The 21659-nt window shown below is 42.6% G+C and overlaps 1 protein-coding gene across 1 annotated transcript in view; it reads left to right on the top strand.

The window, feature by feature from the left end:
- The window catches only part of srrm4 (serine/arginine repetitive matrix 4), a 193868-nt gene extending 173652 nt beyond the window's left edge, over positions 1 to 20216 (top strand). Inside the window, exons 8-13 of the mRNA XM_060907487.1 lie at positions 1821 to 1938; positions 7713 to 7996; positions 15211 to 15378; positions 15458 to 15562; positions 16906 to 17049; positions 19967 to 20216. Of these exons, the coding sequence (XP_060763470.1) occupies positions 1821 to 1938; positions 7713 to 7996; positions 15211 to 15378; positions 15458 to 15562; positions 16906 to 17049; positions 19967 to 20204 (1057 nt within the window). The 3' untranslated portion in view covers positions 20205 to 20216. The remainder of the gene's footprint in view (positions 1 to 1820; positions 1939 to 7712; positions 7997 to 15210; positions 15379 to 15457; positions 15563 to 16905; positions 17050 to 19966) is intronic.
- The last annotated feature ends 1443 nt before the right edge of the window (positions 20217 to 21659 follow it).

Below are 21659 nucleotides of genomic sequence, written 5' to 3'. Positions count from 1 at the left end.
ATCAATATTCACAAACACCAGCATGCACCATCAGACACCTAAATCAACATTCACAAACACCAGCATGCACCATCAGACACCTAAACCAATATTCACAAACACCAGCATGCACCATCAGACACCTAAACCAACATTCACAAACACCAGCATGCACCATCAGACTACTAAACCAACATTCTCAAACACCAGCATGCACCATCAGACACCTAAACCAATATTCACAAACACCAGCATGCACTAAACCACTACTAAACCAACATTCCCAAACACCATTATTCAGCATCAAACCCCTGCATCAACATTCTCAACCACCAACATTCACCATCAGGCACCTCCACCAACATTCTCAAACACCATCATTCACCATCAAACACCAACATTCTCAAATACCATCATTCACCATCAAACACCTACACCAACATTCTCAAACACCATCATTCACCATCAAACACCAACATTCTCAAATACCATCATTCACCATCAAACACCTACACCAACATTCTCAAACACCATCATTCACCATCAAACACCAACATTCTCAAATACCATCATTCACCATCAAACACCTACACCAGCATTCTCAAACACCATCATTCACCATCAAACACCAACATTCTCAAATACCATCATTCACCATCAAACACCTACACCAGCATTCTCAAACACCATCATTCACCATCAAACACCAACATTCTCAAATACCATCATTCACCAAGACTCAGCTGACTTCAACAACTCACATGATGACAGACAGAGCCAATGACCCACAGATCACCCTAACGACCCTCTAGGGTGCTAATACTGTTCACACCCGGCCTCCAGTGACCCTAACAACCTACAGAATGACTCAACGACCCATGTGACCTCAACAACTCTACTTCTGTTTGCTTTTGGTCCACTAGAGGATAAATACCCGGAACTCCCCACTAGTCATACAGAACTGAAGAAGCCTTTCGGATGAGAGGTGGAAGCAAGTCCAGTTGCCTTCTTTAGCACCTACGGTTTACAATACTTGGATGACTGAGAACCTTCACAGACGTATAGCAAGAGCGTATTTGTGTCAGTATATCATCCTTTACAAAGGGTGGAGCATTTGATATTTTATTTGAGAGAGTAGCTAGTGGCAGCACATTCACCAGAGTGCCATCAATGACTACACCTCTATCAACCAACTCGTTTGCTAGTTCTACGTTGCGTAGGAACCTGACAGTAGAATTATTCATTCAGGCAGCTGACAGGATGTTAATGTGGTCCATGATTTTGTCGAAGTCTAGGCTACGAACTTCGACACTGGTGGTAGTGACCGTCCTAATGGCCTGCTGCCACGTCAGAAAATCAAACTTCCCTTTGCCTGAATCAGCCGTGAAACCGGATTAAACCGGAGCTGCCGTTCCGGCAAAGAGAAGGTGGGAGGAAGTGAAAGTCTATGAACTTAGATTGAAAAAACTAAGAAGGAAAAGACAAAGAAAAGAGAAACAGCACAGCGGCCATGCCCATCACTCACACCACTCCTGGCTCCGCCCACTCACTCAGCTCATGCGCAAAGACAGAGAGAGAGACTAATTTCAATTGTCTCTAGTAATTAAAAATGTAATTAGCCTTAATTTAGTTAATAAATATTTCATATTTATTCCCAATAAGTATTTATTAATAAACACTAAATGAATATGAAAACAGATTTTAGTTCACAAACATCCTGTGTTGTGTTGTTCTTTTTTGTCCCTCTTTTTTGTTGTTCCTGCACCATGTTAAATCTGCGTGATAAATGCACGGTAAATGATGATGATTTAGCGTAAATATTTTGTGATTTTGTGGTGTAGATGTGAAGACAGCAGTAAATCAGGCTTTCAGCGCAGCAGCCATGGTTCAGGAGAGCGTGGAGGGTTCGACTGGTGTTCAGCAGTGAAGCTCGCCACTAAAATCTCCTCCAAGTGCACAGTAAGTGTGTGAGAGTGGCACCCGGCGCGCTAATCACACCCCACTGCTGCTCTCTTAAACACCACCTGAAAACACTGCGTTCTTTTTGCTCTTTATTTGGAAGGAAAGAAAAAGACAATGCCGTTTTCCGTATTAGTACGGCTCGGACGCTTCTAACACACACACACACACACACACACACAGAGGAGAGGGGAATGTCCCGGTGTTTCTTACTGATCTGAGGTCAGTGTGTGTTATCTGGCTGAATGAATAAATACAGTATGTGTATAAACGTATTCGTGTATATAATAATCACAGACGTGTTTGTGTTTGATAAAATCCTCGTCATGAGACGTATTAAATCATATTTCTTTCAGAAGGACCACAAACCGGTCACACAGTGTCCTTGTAACCAGGGGAATGAATCAGTTTTTCAGAAATTATAATGTGATGAAATTAATATTTGTGAAAAATTTCTTGGCTGAAACTGAAATTCAGGACAAACTGAAACATGCTGGATCCAGCGCTATTCTTATAAATATAGCCCAATCAGAGGCCACGGTGGATCCGGAGATTATCCCCAAAACTCTGGGAGCAAAGATCGACCCGGGATAGACTCCGGAGCCACCGTACACCAGGACATACTGAAGAGGAATGTATCATTGAATGGATGAATGAGTGAATGAATAATCAAATGCATAATCAAATTAATGAATTAATGATCAAATGAATAAATAATCAAATGAATGACTGAATAATCAAATGGATGACTGAATGAATGGATTAATGAATGAATAATCAAACAAGTGAATGGATTAATAATCGAATCATCTCATCTCATCTCATTATCTCAAGCTGCTTTATCCTTCTACAGGGTCGCAGGCAAGCTGGAGCCTATCCCAGCTGACTACGGGCGAAAGGCGGGGTACACCCTGGACAAGTCACCAGGTCATCACAGGGCTGACACATAGATACAGACAACCATTCACACTCACATTCACACCTACGCTCAATTTAGAGTCAACAGTTAACCTAACCTGCATGTCTTTGGACTGTGGGGGAAACCGGAGCACCCGGAGGAAACCCACGTGGACACGGGGAGAACATGCAAACTCCGCACAGAAAGGCCCTCGCCGGCCACGGGGCTCGAACCCAGGACCTTCTTGCTGTGAGGCGACAGCACTAACCACTACACCACCGTGCCGCCCCATAATCGAATCAATGATTTATTTAATCATTGAATTAATTAATTAATAACTGAATAAATTATTAAACGAATAATTGAATTAATATATAATTGAATGAATTAATTAATAATCAAATTAATGAATAAATTAATAGATAAATGGATGATTGAATGAATGGATGGATAAATAAATGAACGAATGAATGATCAATTGAATGGATGAATAATTGATTGAACAAATGAATGAATTAATAATTGTATGAATGAATTAATAATCAAATCAATGATGATCTGGTGACTTGTCCAGGGTGTACCCCGCCCATAGTCAGCTGGGATTGGCTCCAGCTTGCTTGCGACCCTGCACAGGATAAGCGGTTACAGATAATGGATGGATGAATAATTGAATGAATGAATGAATGAATGCTTGGTGTACTGTTGCAACAAATTATAGAAATTAAAATAAAATTTATAGCTATAACACCAGAATCTGATGCACTTTGCACTTCAATAATTCCGTTAGTTTTTGTTTTCTTCAGATTCTCGTTATTAAACATCACAACATATCCGCAGTTCTATATTCATTGCATCTTCTGTTCCTCCAAATGTTCTGAACAGAAAGCAACCTTTAATTAAACCCTTCACTAAGGATGATTTTCAGGAGGGAAGAGCTCACACACACACACACACACACACGCGCGTGCGTCTGAGATTTGCATTAATTAACTTTTAAACCAGAGTGGGCTTTCGAGTGTTTTCCAGCTCCAATAATTACACACACTCTAACTCTCATCTAACCTTTCATCCCTCTCAGTGTGTACGCTGGCAGAAAAAACACTCGCTCCTCAAATCACACTTTATATAATCACCTGCCTTTGGTGCTATTTTCCTCCAATACGATTGGGGGAGTTTATTTATTTATTTGTATTTTTTATAAAAGCTGAGAAAATGTGTGTATTATGAATGTGTGTAAAGAAAATTTGATCTGCTAGTTAAGGAAAAAAATGTGAAATAATGGAACTTATTGTATTTGATTTTTCTTATATCTCTGAATATTCTTTTACACATGAAGGAAATGTCGAGTGGAGCCAGCTGATGTTCGCGCAGCCTGGTTGCAAACAGACACAAGAAGCCGAGCAACTTCAGTTCTAAACCATCAAAAATTTTATTGAGAAATCAGAACGAAGTTCACGTGAACGTTAACTGATGATAATAAATCTCATCTCATCTCATTATCTCTAGCCGCTTTATCCTTCTACAGGGTCGCAGGCGAGCTGGAGCCTATCCCAGCTGACTACGGGCGAAAGGCGGGGTACATCCTGGACAAGTCGCCAGGTCATCACAGGGTTGACACATAGACACAGACAACCATTCACACTCACATTCACACCTACGCTCAATTTAGAGTCACCAGTTAACCTAACCTGCATGTCTTTGGACTGTGGGGGAAACCGGAGCACCCGGAGGAAACCCACGCGGACACGGGGAGAACATGCAAACTCCACACAGAAAGGCCCTCGCCGGCCACGGGGCTCGAACCCGGACCTTCTTGCTGTGAGGCAACAGCGCTAACCACTACACCACCGTGCCGCCCTGATGATAATAATAATAATAATTATTATTATTATTATTATTAGTTATAGATTAGCACTAAAAGACAGGGAGTGCTATTCAGCTAAACAAACACTTTCGCATGGTATAACTCGAGAAGATTCTTATTTCAAGGCTCAGCGTCCTGTCAGTGGCTAAATGATACTAAACCGTGCTCTCGGATAAACACATACTGTACAGTACTGATCAAAAGTCTTGGCACACTCACTTCTTCATTTTCCACCAAAACTTTTGCACCAGTAGCCTTCATTGTGCTTTCTTTTTTAATCTGAAAAGTGCTCTCTTATGGAATATTCTATCCACATTCACTGGGTATGAGCAATCATGCGCTCTGATTGGCTACTCTACTACTAGGATATCAGCCCATATACCGTGAGTAGAGAAGATCAAAATGGCGGAGCAGGTTGCTGAACCAACCGAGGACGAAATAAAAACTCGACTCGAAAACAAAACCCCAAAAATTGTTATCAAGTATTTAAAAGAAACAGAAATCGCTAAAATAATATAGGTTTTTTTTTTTTCTCCCCAGTATTTCCTGTTCCACACTCCAGCCCAGTCGGTGGCGGTAATGCACCTTTAAGTTGGTTTGCCAACCGCCAAAAAAAACCCTATTGAAGAAGAAGAAAATGTCGGAGCGTGTTCCTGAACCAACCGAGGACGAAATAAAAACTCTACTCCAAAACAAAACCCCAGAAAATGCAAAAAAAGCAACAAAATATCGAATGAAAGTATTTGAGCGGCTAGAGATAATGAGATGAGATGAGAATATCTTTTTTTTATTTTTCAAGAATTATTATCGCATTTTTCACAAATTGCTCCTGTCATTTCGCCGGTTTGTGTACATTCTAAGCGGAAGTTATTTTGTCAGACGTTTTGTATAAAGTTTTTATTTATCGAATTTGCAAAAACTAAAAATGCTCTGTTTCTCAAAATCCAGTGAATGTGGATAGAATAAAACAGTTATTCCACTCAATCTCGCTGTAGATAGATTATAGACAACTCGGTGCTACGCGCCTCGTCAGCTATCAGCTCATGTACGACTCGATTTTGTGGAATAACTGTGAATGCTGCTCAGATCTCATCTCATCTCATTATCTCTAGCCGCTTTATCCTGTTCTACAGGGTCGCAGGCAAGCTGGAGCCTATCCCAGCTGACTACGGGCGAAAGGCGGGGTACACCCTGGACAAGTCGCCAGGTCATCACAGGGCTGACACATAGACACAGACAACCATTCACACTCACATTCACACCTACGCTCAATTTAGAGTCACCAGTTAACCTAACCTGCATGTCTTTGGACTGTGGGGGAAACCGGAGCACCCGGAGGAAACCCACACGGACACGGGGAGAACATGCAAACTCCGCACAGAAAGGCCCTCGCCGGCCACGGGGCTCGAACCCGGACCTTCTTGCTGCGAGGCGACAGCGCTAACCACTACACCACCGTGCCGCCATGCTGCTCAGATACAAACTTTTTTTTTCCTGTAACATTTAACTTCGTGCTGGGAAAAAAAATGAACGTTTGGAACTCTAAAATGTTTTTGTAATGTTTTGACTCGACGTTATAAAATTGAAATCTATAGCAAAGTTTGTATGAAAAAAATGGGGGGCTAAGACTTTTGCACAGTACCGTGTCCCACAGAGAAGCTTTTCTGCTCAAGAGAAATTGATGGCATACAAGTGTCTCGATGTTTGACACGGCAAAGAAAGTCGAACAAAGTCAGCTAGCAAAACATGTCCATAATAATCAACGCCTCAGTAAGAACACAGCCGGGCTCTAGCTATCTAACGTTAACGTTAGCGAGCTAATTTCTCGACGTAGGGTTTAGGCGAGGTTTTCTTAGCTAGTTTACTGATATGATAATTAGCTACTTAGCTGAGATAAAGGTGTCTTCACATTCGTGAACACTTCTCCGATTCCCAGCAGCACAAAATGACATTTTTGAAAACAAATTAAAAAAAAAATTAAAAATCGCTGTAGTCTTCCGCCGTGTTTTTGCAACCAGGAAGCGCAAAATACTCAAAACTTTGTAGCTGATCATGTTTTTTTGTTTTTTTTTTCTGTAAATGTTCTTTATAATCATGTAGTAGCTACTGTATCATGTGTTTTACTGTAATATTAACAGTACTAGCAATGTGTTGAAATTTGGTCTATTCAGATTTTCATTGGGATACAATGAGGGAAAAGCTATCAGAAGGAAATGAAGCGATATAAAAAGCAGTGAGACAGAGTGGCTTTGGGTTTTGAAGACGAGCCTTATTTGTCTTTTTCATGCTTTTTCCCGCTCTAACGATGCACTTACGTTACCCGCTCTTCCCTTTTTCTTACACCGTACCTACTTAAGGAGGAAGTCTGGATTGGTAAGTCGATGTTATCCGCAGTTACTGTAGGACGCTGGTGGACTGTAAAGCTCTTCCTGCAGGCGACCTAAACTCAAACCAAATGTCCTTTTTAATTCCTCAGCGCTTTGATTTAGTTAGACTGGATTAGATGGAAGTTTTTTTCTCTGTCTCTATATTATATACTATATTATTACTTATGTTATTTATGTGACAGATGATGTTTAATAGACAGAACTTTTAAACGACTTTCTTTGCTGTTTGTCTCTTTTTGTTGTGAACTATTTATTATTTTTTTCTCCTCCTCTCTTTTCTTTTTTTAATCCTTTCTATTATTATTATTATTATTATTAAATCAGACTTTTATTTCACCCCCCCTTCTCTCTCTCTTTCTCTTTCTTTCTTACCGCCCCTTTCATTTCATTTCTTCTCTTTTCTCTTTCTGGCATGTGACAAATTTGCATGACGTTTCATAAGAATCTCTTAAACCTTTTGACATTGTGCTGAAAATTTCTGAACATTTTAATTTCTTTTCCATGCCTTGAGGCACTTTTATAGAGAGTTCACACTACAGCTAGAAGATTAGTGCTTGCTTTTGTTTTTTGTTGCTGTTGTTGTTGTTGTTGTTTTTTTTTTTTAAACAACACCGTTTTCTTGCAGGTCGTACACTCACGTCCTGGGCTTGAAACATCCATCGTCCAGGACTCGCCGTGTCTTCAGGGTAAAAGACGTGCAGATTACGATTCAGGAAACGATACATCGTCTCCACCGTCGTCTAAAACCTGTGTCTCGAGGGCACAGGTCACGTCGGACCAACAGGAGAAACTGAAATTTATGGACAATTCGTCCGATTCAGGAAACTCTCTGAGCAGCTACGAGTCTCTGAGTAAAGCTGAACACAGAGAGAGACATGTTAACACATCTGTTTTCACCAAGCTCAGAAGGTGAGAGACACCAAAAGACGCTTCGTTGATCAGCACTTCCTGATGTGTTTTAACAATTCAACAATTCAGTTCATGTGTTAAAGATAAACATGGGGGACGTTTTAATTTCTGGTTTATGGTTACGTTGGGTGTTGGGGATCGTCTGCAAAAAACACGTTACTTCCTGTTTTGTCTTGCGTTATCACAGATATAAACTTTTCCTTCACTAACTTTATTTTTTTTTGCAGCTTGTCATGCTACCAAGAAACTGCAAAGCATAAAGCGCTGACACACTGGAGACTCCGTCCATAAATGTTAAATAAACATGTCCAAGGTGTTGCTATAGAAATGATAACGTATTAAAACAGGCATATTCACTGGATATAAACTTACGAGCAGGTTACCTGGCGTTGCTGGGGTTTTGCAAAATTCTGGGTTGCCCCCAGACTTCCATGTCAAATTTGGTAAAGATTCGTCGAGAAATGGTGATATTAACCCAAGACAAACAAAAATCCAAACATCCACCACCCAGGGGCCCACCAGGGACCCCCTGGGGCCCAAATATGGAATTTCTGAGTTCTGCCAAATTGTGGCTCTCTCATGTACCTACGTGCCAAGTTTAGTGAAGATCTGCCGAGAGTTTGTGTTGATAAATGTAACGTGAAAGGCATTAAGGGAGGGGGTGGGTGGATGTCGTGCCCCCCAGGAACCTCCCTGGGGCCCGTACATGAATTTTGCTTATATCTGCAAAATTTCAGGTCATCCCCGGACCTACTTGCCAAATTTGGTGAAAATCTGTCGAGAAATGGCAACGTTAACTCAAGACAAACAAACGAACTTTGCCGCTTATTACATAGATGAGTCAGAGCTGCTGTTAAAGAAAACTAATCAACATCTTCTGACCAATCAGATTTGAGAATCGGGTCGCAGTCCTACTGAATGGCAACAAATTATAAATTTAGCAAGTAACAGATGCGTTAATGTTAACGTTAATTCAGTTTTTAGATTTAAAGCAGTTTTAAAGTGTAACTCCACCCCCAGGCCTGAGCCTAACTCCACCCCCAGGCCTGAGCTTAACTCCGCCCACTGCATCATTTTTAAAAACGTGAAAAAGCGAACAGTGGTTGAGAGGGCGGGGTGGGACTGGGGGAGGCACTCAAGGGAGGGCGGGGCATAGAGAAGTATCAAATGTATCGAAAGCGTCGGGCTTGCAAGGTTCAGGATGAGTTTAACCAATAGGTGGCGTTTTGAGCCCTTTTCGACCGATAAATTTCTGGGTTTTATCCACGGCTTTCCTGCGAGAGACAGTGAGGGTCGCCATGACACCCGCCTCTCCCGGATGCCGGTCTTTCCAGTTTATCCAAGCAGCTGAGGCTGAGGGAGCCGAACGCAGCCGAGCAGAGCGAGCTACGACAACCACGTTTTAGTCAGAGGATAACGTCTTTTTAAATGGTGTCTTTTTCCGGTTCAGCGTGTGCCGTCGTCGGGTGCACAAACTACTCGCGAAAGCTTCAAGGTTTTATGAATGGAATCTGTTTTGAGCACAAAGACGTGTTGTCCAGCACCGGCCGCTGCTCATCTCTACATGTGATTCCTGTCTTTCATGAACCGCTGCATTTTGGACCTGAATCACCAGCATTAATTCTGTGTAATTGTTGCTCAGATATTGTACATTATTCAAACATTACAGTCATTCAGCTGACATTTTTATTCAAAGCGACTAACAATAAGTGCAGAAGAATCCAAGAGCGACCAGTGCAGGGCTTTCCACTAAGGCTCATACTAGCCAGCCATGACAAATAAGTAGCCAGCCGGGGGGAGTAAACACAAAATAAACTCCTGTGCGTGCAGTTCCCAGGATTAAATGTATTTTCCACAGACCATTTATTTATTCACTTTACTCAAATACAAAGTAAAATCACAGTAAATCTTTCTTTTCTTGCGTATTGCATCATGAGGCGTTCCTGGCTTGTAAATCTCTTATTTTCGGTGCATGACACATTCACGCAGCTGAGCATGCTATGAATTAACAACGACAACGGTCTGCAGTGGGGCGACACAATTACACACTCAGCCAACATTTCTCCATTTGTGTATGAAAATACACTCCAACCACTCAGTTTGGCTTCATTTACAACAACGGTGTCTTTTGATGCCAGCACGTAATTGAACGAGAGAAGACTGGTTTACCGGAGACAAAATAAGCGTCATCTCTGCTTCTGTTCCCTCCGACACACTACTGCCTCCGCCGAGCGCGCACGCACACACTGCATGTCGGGGCCGCGGATGAGTTACTCTCCCCTGATCAACGAAGTCGGCGGGGAATTTGTGGTTATTATCGGTACAAACAGCGCGAATCACAACTTAAATGAGTGCGGTTCAGTTTGACATTATTGTCAGTCCGTTAGATAAACATTTAATTTTATTAAAATCGAAAATTAATATTTAGAGCCTGTGGGCTACAAAAATAATAGTCATTAAAGTAGCCGGCTGGACTTAATTGTGTAGTCGGCTGTATGGCCGGCAGCCGGCGCTTGTGGAAAGCCCTGGACCAGTGCTGAAGTACGAGTGTAAGCAAACAGCCTACAAGTACTAGTCTGGCTAACGCGACTTCAAAGCTCTGCGAGCATTTGGTCTGGCAAAGATATTAAGCCCAACCATTTCCCAAAGCGCGTGGTTGACCCGCCTCTCTGAAATGCCTCAGTTTGCTACTGGTCGAAGCCAGAAAAGGCTGTGACGAAGCTTAAACCAATCACATCACTCTTTCCTCTGACGTATGTGACGCGACGATAGGATTCTCGCTGAGCCCCATTGATTTGGCTACCAGCGGGGCTAACTGGTAGATTAAACTCTTACCGAAGCCGGTCGGGAGCAAGGCGAAAACGTCCTTCCTTTCAATAAATACCTCCAGGGCTGCTCTTTGCTCCGTTTTCAATGAGAACTTGCTCCATGTTCGTAATGTTTCTAGTGAATGAAGCGCTTCCGGCATAGATTCTGTAAACAATCTATGGCTTCCGGTCGCAGTTCTACTACGTCAGTGCCTTGAACACGCCTCTACCCAGGGCCGCTGGAGATGCTCAAAGTTGATTGGTTCCCGATTTTTCGGGAGCTTGGAAGAGCTGTAGATAGCTTGCCTGGCCAGACTAAGTTTGCAACAGGCCCTCGTGTTGCGTCACGCTTAGGATGGGCGGGCCCAGGCTATACAAGTACCATCCAATATCTGGAATGATCAGGGGAGTTAAGAAGTCGAAAAAATTTTGACAGATACATCGACAAGGAATTAAAGTATAATGTGTTTATTGTTTTCAAAGTTTGACAGCATTTGTATTAAAATGGTTAGCCTGTGCTTCTCTCCTAGCGTTTGCTTCTTGAGCCTGTATGGTGTTTGGCAGACGCTTTTGTCCAAAGCGACTTACAATAAATATATACTGTAACACTACATTATTAGTAAACCGGTACAATAATCCAGTCGCTCTACTCTGACAGAGCCGACCTTCCAGATGATCGCTGCTGCATGACTGCAGGATTTATTTCCGCATTTTTTTTTTTCCTGGCTCGGTTCAACCTCCGCCTTTAAAGGAGAACTGAAGGCAAATATTTTATCAAAATTCTATTTATCTCATTTTATTAAATATCGGAATGCATTTTTGATCGCTATTTTGTCGCTGCTATAGCAAGTTATGAGTGTTTGAAATACGCTCTGTAATATATCAGTCCATATGTCAAAGCGATGGGCGTAAACGAGATTCGTTGAGACCCGTGCGAGACATCGTAGGACGGAAGTAAAACGTACAGCGGAAATCAAAGTGACCGACATCTGCCAACATTCCCTGTGTCCGAAATCGCTCACTCGTTCACTACTCCCTATATAGGGAATTACTATATAGAGGACTATATATTGAGCTCATTGATGAAAGTGGTGAAAGTAGAAAGGAGGTTGAGTTGGGTTTGGAGAGATGGAGGGATGCATTGGAACGAAGAGGAATGAAGGTGAGCAGGAGCAAAACAGAATACATGTGCATCAATGAGAATGGGGATGAGAGTGTAGTGAAGATGCAAGGAGTAGACGTAAAGAAAGTTGGTGAATTCAAGTACCTGGGGTCAACTGTGCAGGAAAATGGGGGCTGCGATAGTGAGGTGAGAAAGCGAGCGCAGGCAGGGTGGAGCAGTTGGAGAAGGATTTCGGGAGTCATTTGTGATCGGGAAGTCCCAGCAAAAGTGAAAGGTAAGATGTATAAGACAGTAGTGAGACCAGCTGTGATGTATGGATTGGAGACCGGACCCTTAACGAAGAGACAGGAGGCAAAGTTGGAGGTGGCGGAGTTGAGGATGTTAAGGTTTGCGATGGGAGGTTGGAGAGGGTAAGGAACGAGCACATCAGAGGGACAGCACATGTGGAGAGCTTGGGAATGAAGCTAAGAGAGATGAGACTGAGATGGTCTGGGCACATCCTGAGAAGAGATGCAGAGCATGTTGGAAGGAGAATGTTGAGGATGGAGCTGCCAGGCAAACGAAAACGAGGAAGGCCAAAGAGGAGATACATGGATGTGGTGAGAGAGGACATGAAAGTGGCAGGTGTGGTAGAGAAGGATGCGGAAGACAGGGAGCAATGGAGACGAAAGATCCGCTGTGGCGACCCCTAATCGGGAGCAGCCAGAAGAAGAAGAAGATAGTGAGCTCATTGGTAAAATGAAAAAACGCTTTCGGACACTAGTCCGTCACGCTGGTATTTACGTCATTACTGTCGCAGAATTAAAACGTGCCAGATCAGTCGGCTGGTGGGTTTCAAAATAATAAATACATGCATTTATTTTTTTCGCGGTCCAAATCCTGCGCTCTGATTGGCTGGCGAGCGGGTCGGTATCCTACGATACGGACCCCGGTTACGGACCTCTGGCGACTTGCTCGTTCACAACAACAACAAACATCGTAGCATTTTTTGTCAACATTTATCTTTTTTTTTATAATATTTATTTATAATATTATCAAAAATCTTATAAATTTCTGCCAGCATTTCTCAGGAGAATAGCATTAATTTTACAGCATGGATAGCGATAACGACAGTGTTCACAGCGAAAGCGAGTTTTACTACCCTGAGGAAGAAGAAATAAAAGAAAACATTACAGGAGAAAGCTAAAACCTGTAACTTGCTAACAGTTTGATCTCATTAGTTATTGAGGTCCATTTTGGACCATGTTATCCTCATACATAATATTACGTTAGGTAAAAACTTTAAACCAGTACAATCCCTTCTTCAAAGTTTCAACAAATGGCTTTATTTATGCAATATAAAGGTCATAATACTGGATAACTTTGGTCAAGCAAAAACACCGAGCAAAAACATGGCTGAATCCTGAATGACTCAATTTTGTATAAATAGGGGACTACATAGGCGGCAAAATGCAGTTTTTTTCCTGCCATGGAAGTGCACTTGTATACCGAGGAGGAAGCAATTTGCATTACAGCCGTGAATGAGGATTCAAAATGGCGGCTCGGCTCGGTTTTCCCTTTCGGGCGCTCTCGTTTTCTGTTAGAATTTGATAAAGAAAAAAATAAATATATTATTTACCAGCTTACGGTCGGTCCGTATGGTCCAATACCGTGACCTCGGCCTTGAATACTGACCTCGGCCCAGAGGGCCTCGCTCAGTACTTTCAAGACCTCGGTCACGGTATTTCACCATACGGACCTCCCAGCTGGGAAATAACATATATATATATATATATATATATATATATATATATATATATTTTTTTTTTTTGTGATAAATCCATATTATACTGAGCGTATTTCCCACGTTAATCAATACAAAGTACCTGCATTCGAATGCTGACGTGATCAAGCCGGAAGTTTTGTTTGTTTTGATAGCAATCAGGAAAGTTTGAAAAAAGTAGGCAGTAATCGTCATTTAAACTCGTTTTTGTGCAATATTTCGTTTGGAAAACAGTTTTCAAAATGGTGGCACTGACACCTGGCTGACACTTCACGTTTCGAAGTCTTGCACAAGTCTCGTGAAGATCGCGTGGATAAGCGACGCCTGCCGTGGACCAAACGAACTAAATTCAACACGGCTAAAAACCGAATAGACCGATAAGTATAATATTTAATTGCAGTCAGTTGCCAATACGAGTCACGATATAAGGTTACTAAAACCGAAAACGTAATTGAATAACACGTTAATTAAGAGATAAAGAAAGTTTAAAAATGACTTCAGTTCTCCTTTAAGCAAACAAACTCGCCCTCTCTCTCTCTCTCTCTCTCTCTCTTTTACACATAATTTTGCCAATTTCATTCCTGTGTAGATAATTGTACGCGTCCGTACTTTTGTAGTTCCTTCACTCCTCACCATCAACGCCCTCACTAACAATAAAATAATTGACAGTGTAAACGTAGCTGATGTCGGGCCACAACTTCCTGTCGTCTATCCGTTCCTTGAGGGCAGACGGATGGGGCACTTTGATCATGTTGTCTCCAGAGCACGTCAGAAAATCGGACCTGTCTAACCATCTTTTAGTAATCTTTGAGCTTACCTACATAGCAGTTAGCGTCAGCTACAAATATCAACACATTTGAGCGGAAGAAAGATCCCGGCTTCCACTATGACGCAGCAATGAATCATGGGAAAAATCAGAGTTTGGGAAAGTTGTGGATGAAAATAATTTTGTAATTTTCTGAAAAAACACCAACATTGAAGTGTTTCATACAGTCGCGTCATTTAGTTTACAGCTCGAAAAACACATTTAAGCCTGCAGTACCTTTTGAAATCTTATTTACAGTCTTTTTTAAAATAATCTGTTCGAAACTGACGAGCACACTTCCTGTCTGATCGCACGCTTAAAGCTAACGTTTATAACATTCAGCTGAGCTATCAGAAGTCTTAAACTCGTCATATGAACCAGACTTTCTTGTCAGAGGTGATTCTAGAGTCTGTTGTGGCCCCAAGCAAAAATTTCCAGGGGGCCCTTCTGACCAGTGTTCATCACCAATATGTTATAAATAATCTGACACCAACGAAAAATGTATGAAACCAAAGTTTTTTAAATTCCAAATGTGAAAATACAAATGGTAAAGAACAAAAAAAACCAAAATAAATAAGCCCTCGGGCCCCGACTCTTGGGGGGCCCCTGGGTCAGGGGGCCCCAAGCAGTTGCCTGCCTTGCCTGTTCACAAGCTGCGCGTCTGTTTCTTGTGCAACGTCATCAGCGAATCCTGTTGCGTGTTTCCTCTGATTCCAGCGAAGAGTCGAGCAGCTGTGTTGGATTCATGAGCCATCGTTCTCCGTCTAATGTGAAATATCAGTATCGCTCAGAAACACGGTCTCGCAGCAGGACTCGATCGTCACGAAGTTCTCGCCACTGGGGACGTTCTATATCCAGGAGCAGGTCTCCGTCCTCCAGCCGCAGGTCAGTCACGTTCGAATGAAACACCCTGATGGATGTTTTATTATTTGACTGTCTTTTTTATCTCTGTGTGTGCGAGTAGATCGTATTCCCGTTCATCCAGTTACTCTTGTGACTCGAGAAGAGGGAGTGTGTGGAGCGTGAGCAGCCGACGGAGTGGAAAACATTCGAGATACACACCGGACCGGTACGTAGTGGTGACTTGTGTTTAGTGACACGGCTTCTGCAATGTGTTGTTTTTGGGGGGGTTTTTTTTTTTGTGTGTGTGTGTGTGTGTGTGTTTTTTTACAATAATAAAAAGGACAAGAACTCGTCCTGCAATCCAGGGCAGTTTTTCATCCTGACCTCTCTGACGTTTGATAGATGAGGCACTGCCTTTACTTTATTACTGTAAACTTTCAGGAGGAAACGTTTTCCAGAAGGCACCACAGTCTGAAATTTCCTTTTCGAAAAAGATGTTTCAAAACAAAAACAACACTATAAAACCTTAAAGTAGCAGTCTGTTACTTTTAGCCTTCATTCTTTTTTTTTTTTGTTTCCGTTTCCGGTTGAGAGTACGTCGTGCGCATTCTGGCTGCCGCTTCTCACCAGAGCTTTTTATTTTCTTTCTTTTTCAATTTTCATTTTATTTATTTTTTTTCCTGTGTGTTTGTGTAGTTTGATGTTTGTTTGAGTGTTTTGTCCGCCGGTTGTGGTGTAGCTCCGGACCCAGTTTTGGGCGTCGGTTCCCTCCAGGCCTTGGTTCGCTGTGGGTGATGCCTGCGCTCCCAGCTGTGGACTGCAGTGAGCTCGTTGCTCATTTTACATCATGGTTGTCCAGCGCTCTGCGCTTTAGTGCTTGGCGTGATGTTCCGAGCGATGTTGCTCGGTGGCGTCGCAGCAGCTGTGCAGGAGGTTGGGACACACCAGCGCTCTGCGTGGCGGAGCTTCTCTGCTCGCTGTGTGGATCCACGGCGTGGTGTTCGAGCGATGTGGCTGACAGCGTCACGGCGGCTGTGCTGGAGATGTGGGACTCGTTTTCGTGCGCCTTTTGGTGGGACTGTGGCTGCTACACCACGGGAATTACATCTTGACCCCTACTTGGTGGACTTTTTACTTTTATTTTTGTCATTTATTCATTTATTTATTTATTATTTATTGTTATTTTTTCCTTTGTCTATAATTGTAAAGCGTCCTTGGGTTTCTTGAAAGGCGCTATATAAATTTAACTTATTATTATTATTATTATTATTATTATTCTGTTACCTGTAAGGTGAATCACAAGGCTTTTTTATGACTGGGGGCGGAGCTATTTTGCAGGAAGTAATAATATACACCTAAACCTGACTTGAGACGACTAACCACATCCACAGAGGTGAAAAAACACCTTTGCCATTTTCTCTTCTGGCGAGTTCGTAGGTCAAGTGTGAAACCGACCGAGTGTCGAAAAAACTCCGCACAGAAACCAAAGAGTCTCAGAGAACGAAAACGTTTAGCAAATTAATAATAAGGTCTGGATTTATCTCTGGTTCATTTTGATGTTCCTGAAAGGATTCGAGAGAGAAGAAGAAGCTCCAGCTCGTGTGAGAAGCCGTCAAAGCGAAGCAGGAAGCGCAGCAGGAGGAGAATCTGCTCCCCGATGAGGAAAAGGAGACGAGATTCACCCAGTCATCTGGAGGCTCGGAGAATCACCAGGTCTGAGCACAGTTACTCAACGCACTTTACTCAGCTCCCAAAGCTGTTAACATTACAGTGATAGAAGCAAAGCAGGTCCACACACCTTTACCTGCTACACACACACACACACACACACACAATCGAAATGAACCTGATGGCTTTTACCGGGCTTGTAGTACTCGAGTCCGACTCGTGCCCTAATTTTCAGGACTCGTGACTCAACTTGGACTTGAGCACTGATGACTCGGACTCGTGCATTCATTAACTGCATTCGGACTCATCAATTGGAGACGAGGACTCAGATTTTTTCTTTATTTTTTTTGTAACATGCCATAATAATTTGGTGTAAGATATTTATATCTACATTAATTTTTGTACTAATTTCCTGTAAGAGTGTCACACCTGTGTACCAAGCGGACTCTCATGCACGTGTGTCGTAAACGACTCGCGCCTGCACAGGATTAAGGCGCAATCAGCGCGCCGATATAAAAATTGTGAAAACACACTTACTTTGCGAAGTATTGAGTTGCGTTGCTGATACATTACCGAGCCTTATTTCCTCGTTTGGTTTCCTGATCCCTGATTTCCTGTTTCTCGGCTTTGACCCTGCTGAGTCTACGATAGCCTGTTTGTGCGTCGCTCGACCTATCGCCCGTTTCACCGTTTGACGATTTTGCCTGCCGTTATGGATTGTTTATCTTCACTTGTATTAATACAGGGGTTTTCAAAGTGTGGGAGAGCCAGCCCCCCCTCGGAGAGCAAATAAACAACAGCGCCCCCCCTTACAATTTTTGTTGTTGCTATACTTAATGTTCCATTCGTATTTTAAAAAAAATGGTTGTTTTACACATTATTTTTTTCTTTTTCACATTTTAAACATCTGTGCTTTTTAAAACATCTTGTTTTACACATTTTAAACATCTCATAGCATCGTTAGCTAGCACCTCTTGGCAGACAACACACTGTAGCAGTGGAGCATCTTCAGATCCAGTCCATGAAAATCCAAACTTTAAATAATCGTGGTCATACTTCCTTCTTTTTCCAGTCCCCCAGGATTCCGCGGGCCTTTTTTGTGATTGTTGGGGGCTAAAATGTCTGATGTTGCGGGGGTTTCCAAAAAAATTGCGATGAAAGTTGTGGTGTTTAGGTTTTTGTGGCGATTACATTGTGGGAGGAAGTGAAAGTTGCGAGAAATTGTTGCGATTTTCTCTTTTTGTGATTAAAATTGAGTGATATGTTAAATATTAAGTTATTACTGAAAAACTATTGATTAAAAAACAGACACTGAGAAATGGTCCTATAAACAACTTTACCAATATAAAAGATTACCAGGACTACAAAAATGCAGAAAAATAGGCTTTACTTATCCAAATGCACCTGTTGGTTCAAAAGTTAAAGTGCAGAGAACCTCACAGCACAACATGAAGTTACCTTAAAATATAATATAAATGCCTCAGCTTTCATGTAAGAAAAAAAAAAACTATTAATACTAGTACCGTGTGCAGGCAGTCTCTCCTGAAGACTAAATTAAACAATAATTATAAACTAATAAAATAAATGGCGGCGGCACGGTGGTGTAGTGGGTAGCGCTGTCGCCTCACACTAAGAAGGTCCGGGTTCGAGCCCCATGGCCGGCGAGGGCCTTTCTGTGTGGAGTTTGCATGTTCTCCCCGTGTCCGCGTGGGTTTCCTCCGGGTGCTCCGGTTTCCCCCACAGTCCAAAGACATGCAGGTTAGGTTAACTGGTGACTCTAAATTGAGCGTAGGTGTGAATGTGAGTGTGAATGGTTGTCTGTGTCTATGTGTCAGCCCTGTGATGACCTGGCGACTTGTCCAGGGTGTACCCCGCCTTTCGCCCGTAGTCAGCTGGGATAGGCTCCAGCTCGCCTGCGATCCTGTAGAAGGATAAAGCGGCTACAGATAATGAGATGAGATGAGATGAAAATAAATGGCTCAGGCTTCATAGAAGGAAAAAAAAACAATTTGAACAGAATCTCACAGTATGATGCTGAAGCTGCCTAAACAATGGAAAATAAAATACCATTTTGGCAAAAATGTTGGCATCCATTAATTTCTTGTATTAAGTAAAAAAATAAAGTGCACACAGTCCTTCACTGTAAACATAACACACTTTCAGTAACAGAATTTAAGCCTACAGAAACACTGACTCGCACATCATGCAATGTTGCCAGATACTGCTGACGTTTTCCAGTCCAAAATATGTTCAAAACCCGCCAAAATGCACTTGAAACCTCCAATCTGGCAACACTGCGCGCATGCTGCTTCTCTTGAACATAGACATCCGGAAGTAAGGCGGAAGGTAGTTTGTCGACGTCACCTCAAGACGACGCCAACGATTGGTCAAATTTGCGGGAAAGTTGCGGTGATTGGATATAATTGCAGCACCGCCCTGAATTCACGGGGATTGGTTGAATTTGCGCTGAAGTTGCAAATCGCAACATCCTGGAGGCTCTGGTTTTTTGCTTGGCCGTCTCCTCACTCCCTGTAGCTTTAGGTACTAAAAATCGATCCATTTTGTCTCTCACGTTGCGCCCCCCCTGAAGAACTCTGGCGCCCCACACTTTGAAAAGCCCTGTATTAATAAACACACCTTCTGCACTTCTATCCGTCTCCCAACCATCTCTGACAGAATACTTCACACTCCCTGATAAAGAGACGCACATTCACCTGTTCAGGAACAAACTAATATTAATGGCGCTGAAACAGACACCATCACCTGATGCGGTTGGAGTCTTGTTCTCGACTCGGACTCGACTCAAAATTTTTTAACGACTTGAATTTGACTCGGACTTGAACACTGGGGACTCGAGACTGGACTCGGACTCGAGGTTTAGTGACTCGACTACAACGCTGTCTGTGACACACACAAAACACTGAAATCAAGAACTAATATTTTTGTTCTTATTTCTCAACAGTGCGAGGAAGAGACCGATTCCCTATTACCGCCCGAGTCCTTCCTCTTCCTCAAGCCGCTCGAGCAGTCTGTCATCCTGGAGTCTGTTCTCCCTCATCCGCAGCCAATCACGAAGCCCGATTCACAGGAGTCGCAGCCGCTCTTCGTACCGCAGTTACACTCGCAGCTCGTCGCTGAGCTCCATCTACAGCAGCCGGAGCTACGACTCGCTGTCCAGCTATAGCCGCGCTCGCCGCTAATCTACACAAAAGAACACGGAACTGGATTTTTTCCTCCTCTCAAAGTGGTGACATATCAAGAATATACATACGCAAGCTAGCGAGCTAAAAAAAACACAAACAAACAAACAAACAAACAAACAAAACAGACAAGCAGAAATCTAAACACCTAAATTTACACAGAAACAATGAAAAATATGTCAAGCGAACTCTGACACACAGGCTAGCGCTTTCTCTTTCTTGTTAATAAATTATAACTACCTACCAGGACATATATATATATACACGCACACACACACACTCGCCAGCCACTTTATTAGGTACATCCATCCACAATGCATCAAATCACACAGATACAAATCAAGAGCTTTAGTTAATGTTCACAGTGTTCAAACATCAGAACGGGAAAAATCGTGATCTCACAGTGAAGTGTGACTTTCTTTCACTGTGGCATGCGTGTTAGTTTGAGCAAAAAGCATTGAGTTGAGTGAGCGACGGTTCTGTGGGTGGAAACAAACGCCTTGCTGATAAGAGAGGGTCAGAGGAAAATGGACAGATTCGAGGTGGTTCGAGCTTTTTTGCCAGGAAGGCTATAGTAACTCATATAATCACTCTGTACAACCACGGTGAGCAGAAAAGCATCTCAGCATGCAACAGAAGAACACATTGGGTTCCAGTCCTGCAGCCAAGAACAGGGGTCTTAGAATCAAGGACAAGTTCCTATTAAAGTGGCCGGTGAGTGTAAGTGCCTGGTCGGCATAGATTTAAAAAAAAAAAAAAAAAAAAGCACATTCCAGTTTCATGCCCTGGATTGTGTCTCATAGATTCCATCATTCACCGACATGTTTTGAACTTCAGTCAGCGTCTCTGAATTCGGCTCTGTACTGTACGGTACATCTATGTCAAATCCCCACTGCGTGATACATTATATTGTATTTAGAGGTCTTACATTGTAGATCTACAAATAATTTTTCTCATAAAATCAAATAATCGCTTTAACGCAGACAGATGGGTTTCTGTCACATCCCGATCGTCTGTCATTACCGCCGTTATAAGCGGCGTCGCTGTAACAGCCATTGGCATTTGAATTGTTTTGCACTCGGGTGGAAGATAAATACGGCTGGCATTTGAGCTGATGAAGTGTGCGTTTGGCAGCGTGGCACATTTTTCAAAGGGAAGAAAATGTGATGCAGGTGTCAAAAAATCCCGGCGTGCAGTAAAATCTCTTATGGAGGACATATATCTCTGTCTTCAAGCGATTTTGACACGTTTCTTCAAAGGGAAAAAGAGAGAGAAAGTGACGGAAGGCCGGATAAAAAGGATTCATACGTCAGGCGTGAAATTGTACTTAACTCAAGGTTAGAAAGCTGAAGTGACACCGCATCGTGCGCTGGTTTAACCTCTGTAGTACGGCTTAACAACAAAAAACGGGATTGCGTCTCGCACACACGGTAGCCTTCATCCCATTTAGCGTCC

This window comes from Neoarius graeffei, chromosome 24 (genome assembly GCF_027579695.1).
Source record: "Neoarius graeffei isolate fNeoGra1 chromosome 24, fNeoGra1.pri, whole genome shotgun sequence".
NCBI lineage: Eukaryota > Metazoa > Chordata > Actinopteri > Siluriformes > Ariidae > Neoarius > Neoarius graeffei.
This window is presented reverse-complemented; position numbering and strand designations above follow the sequence as displayed.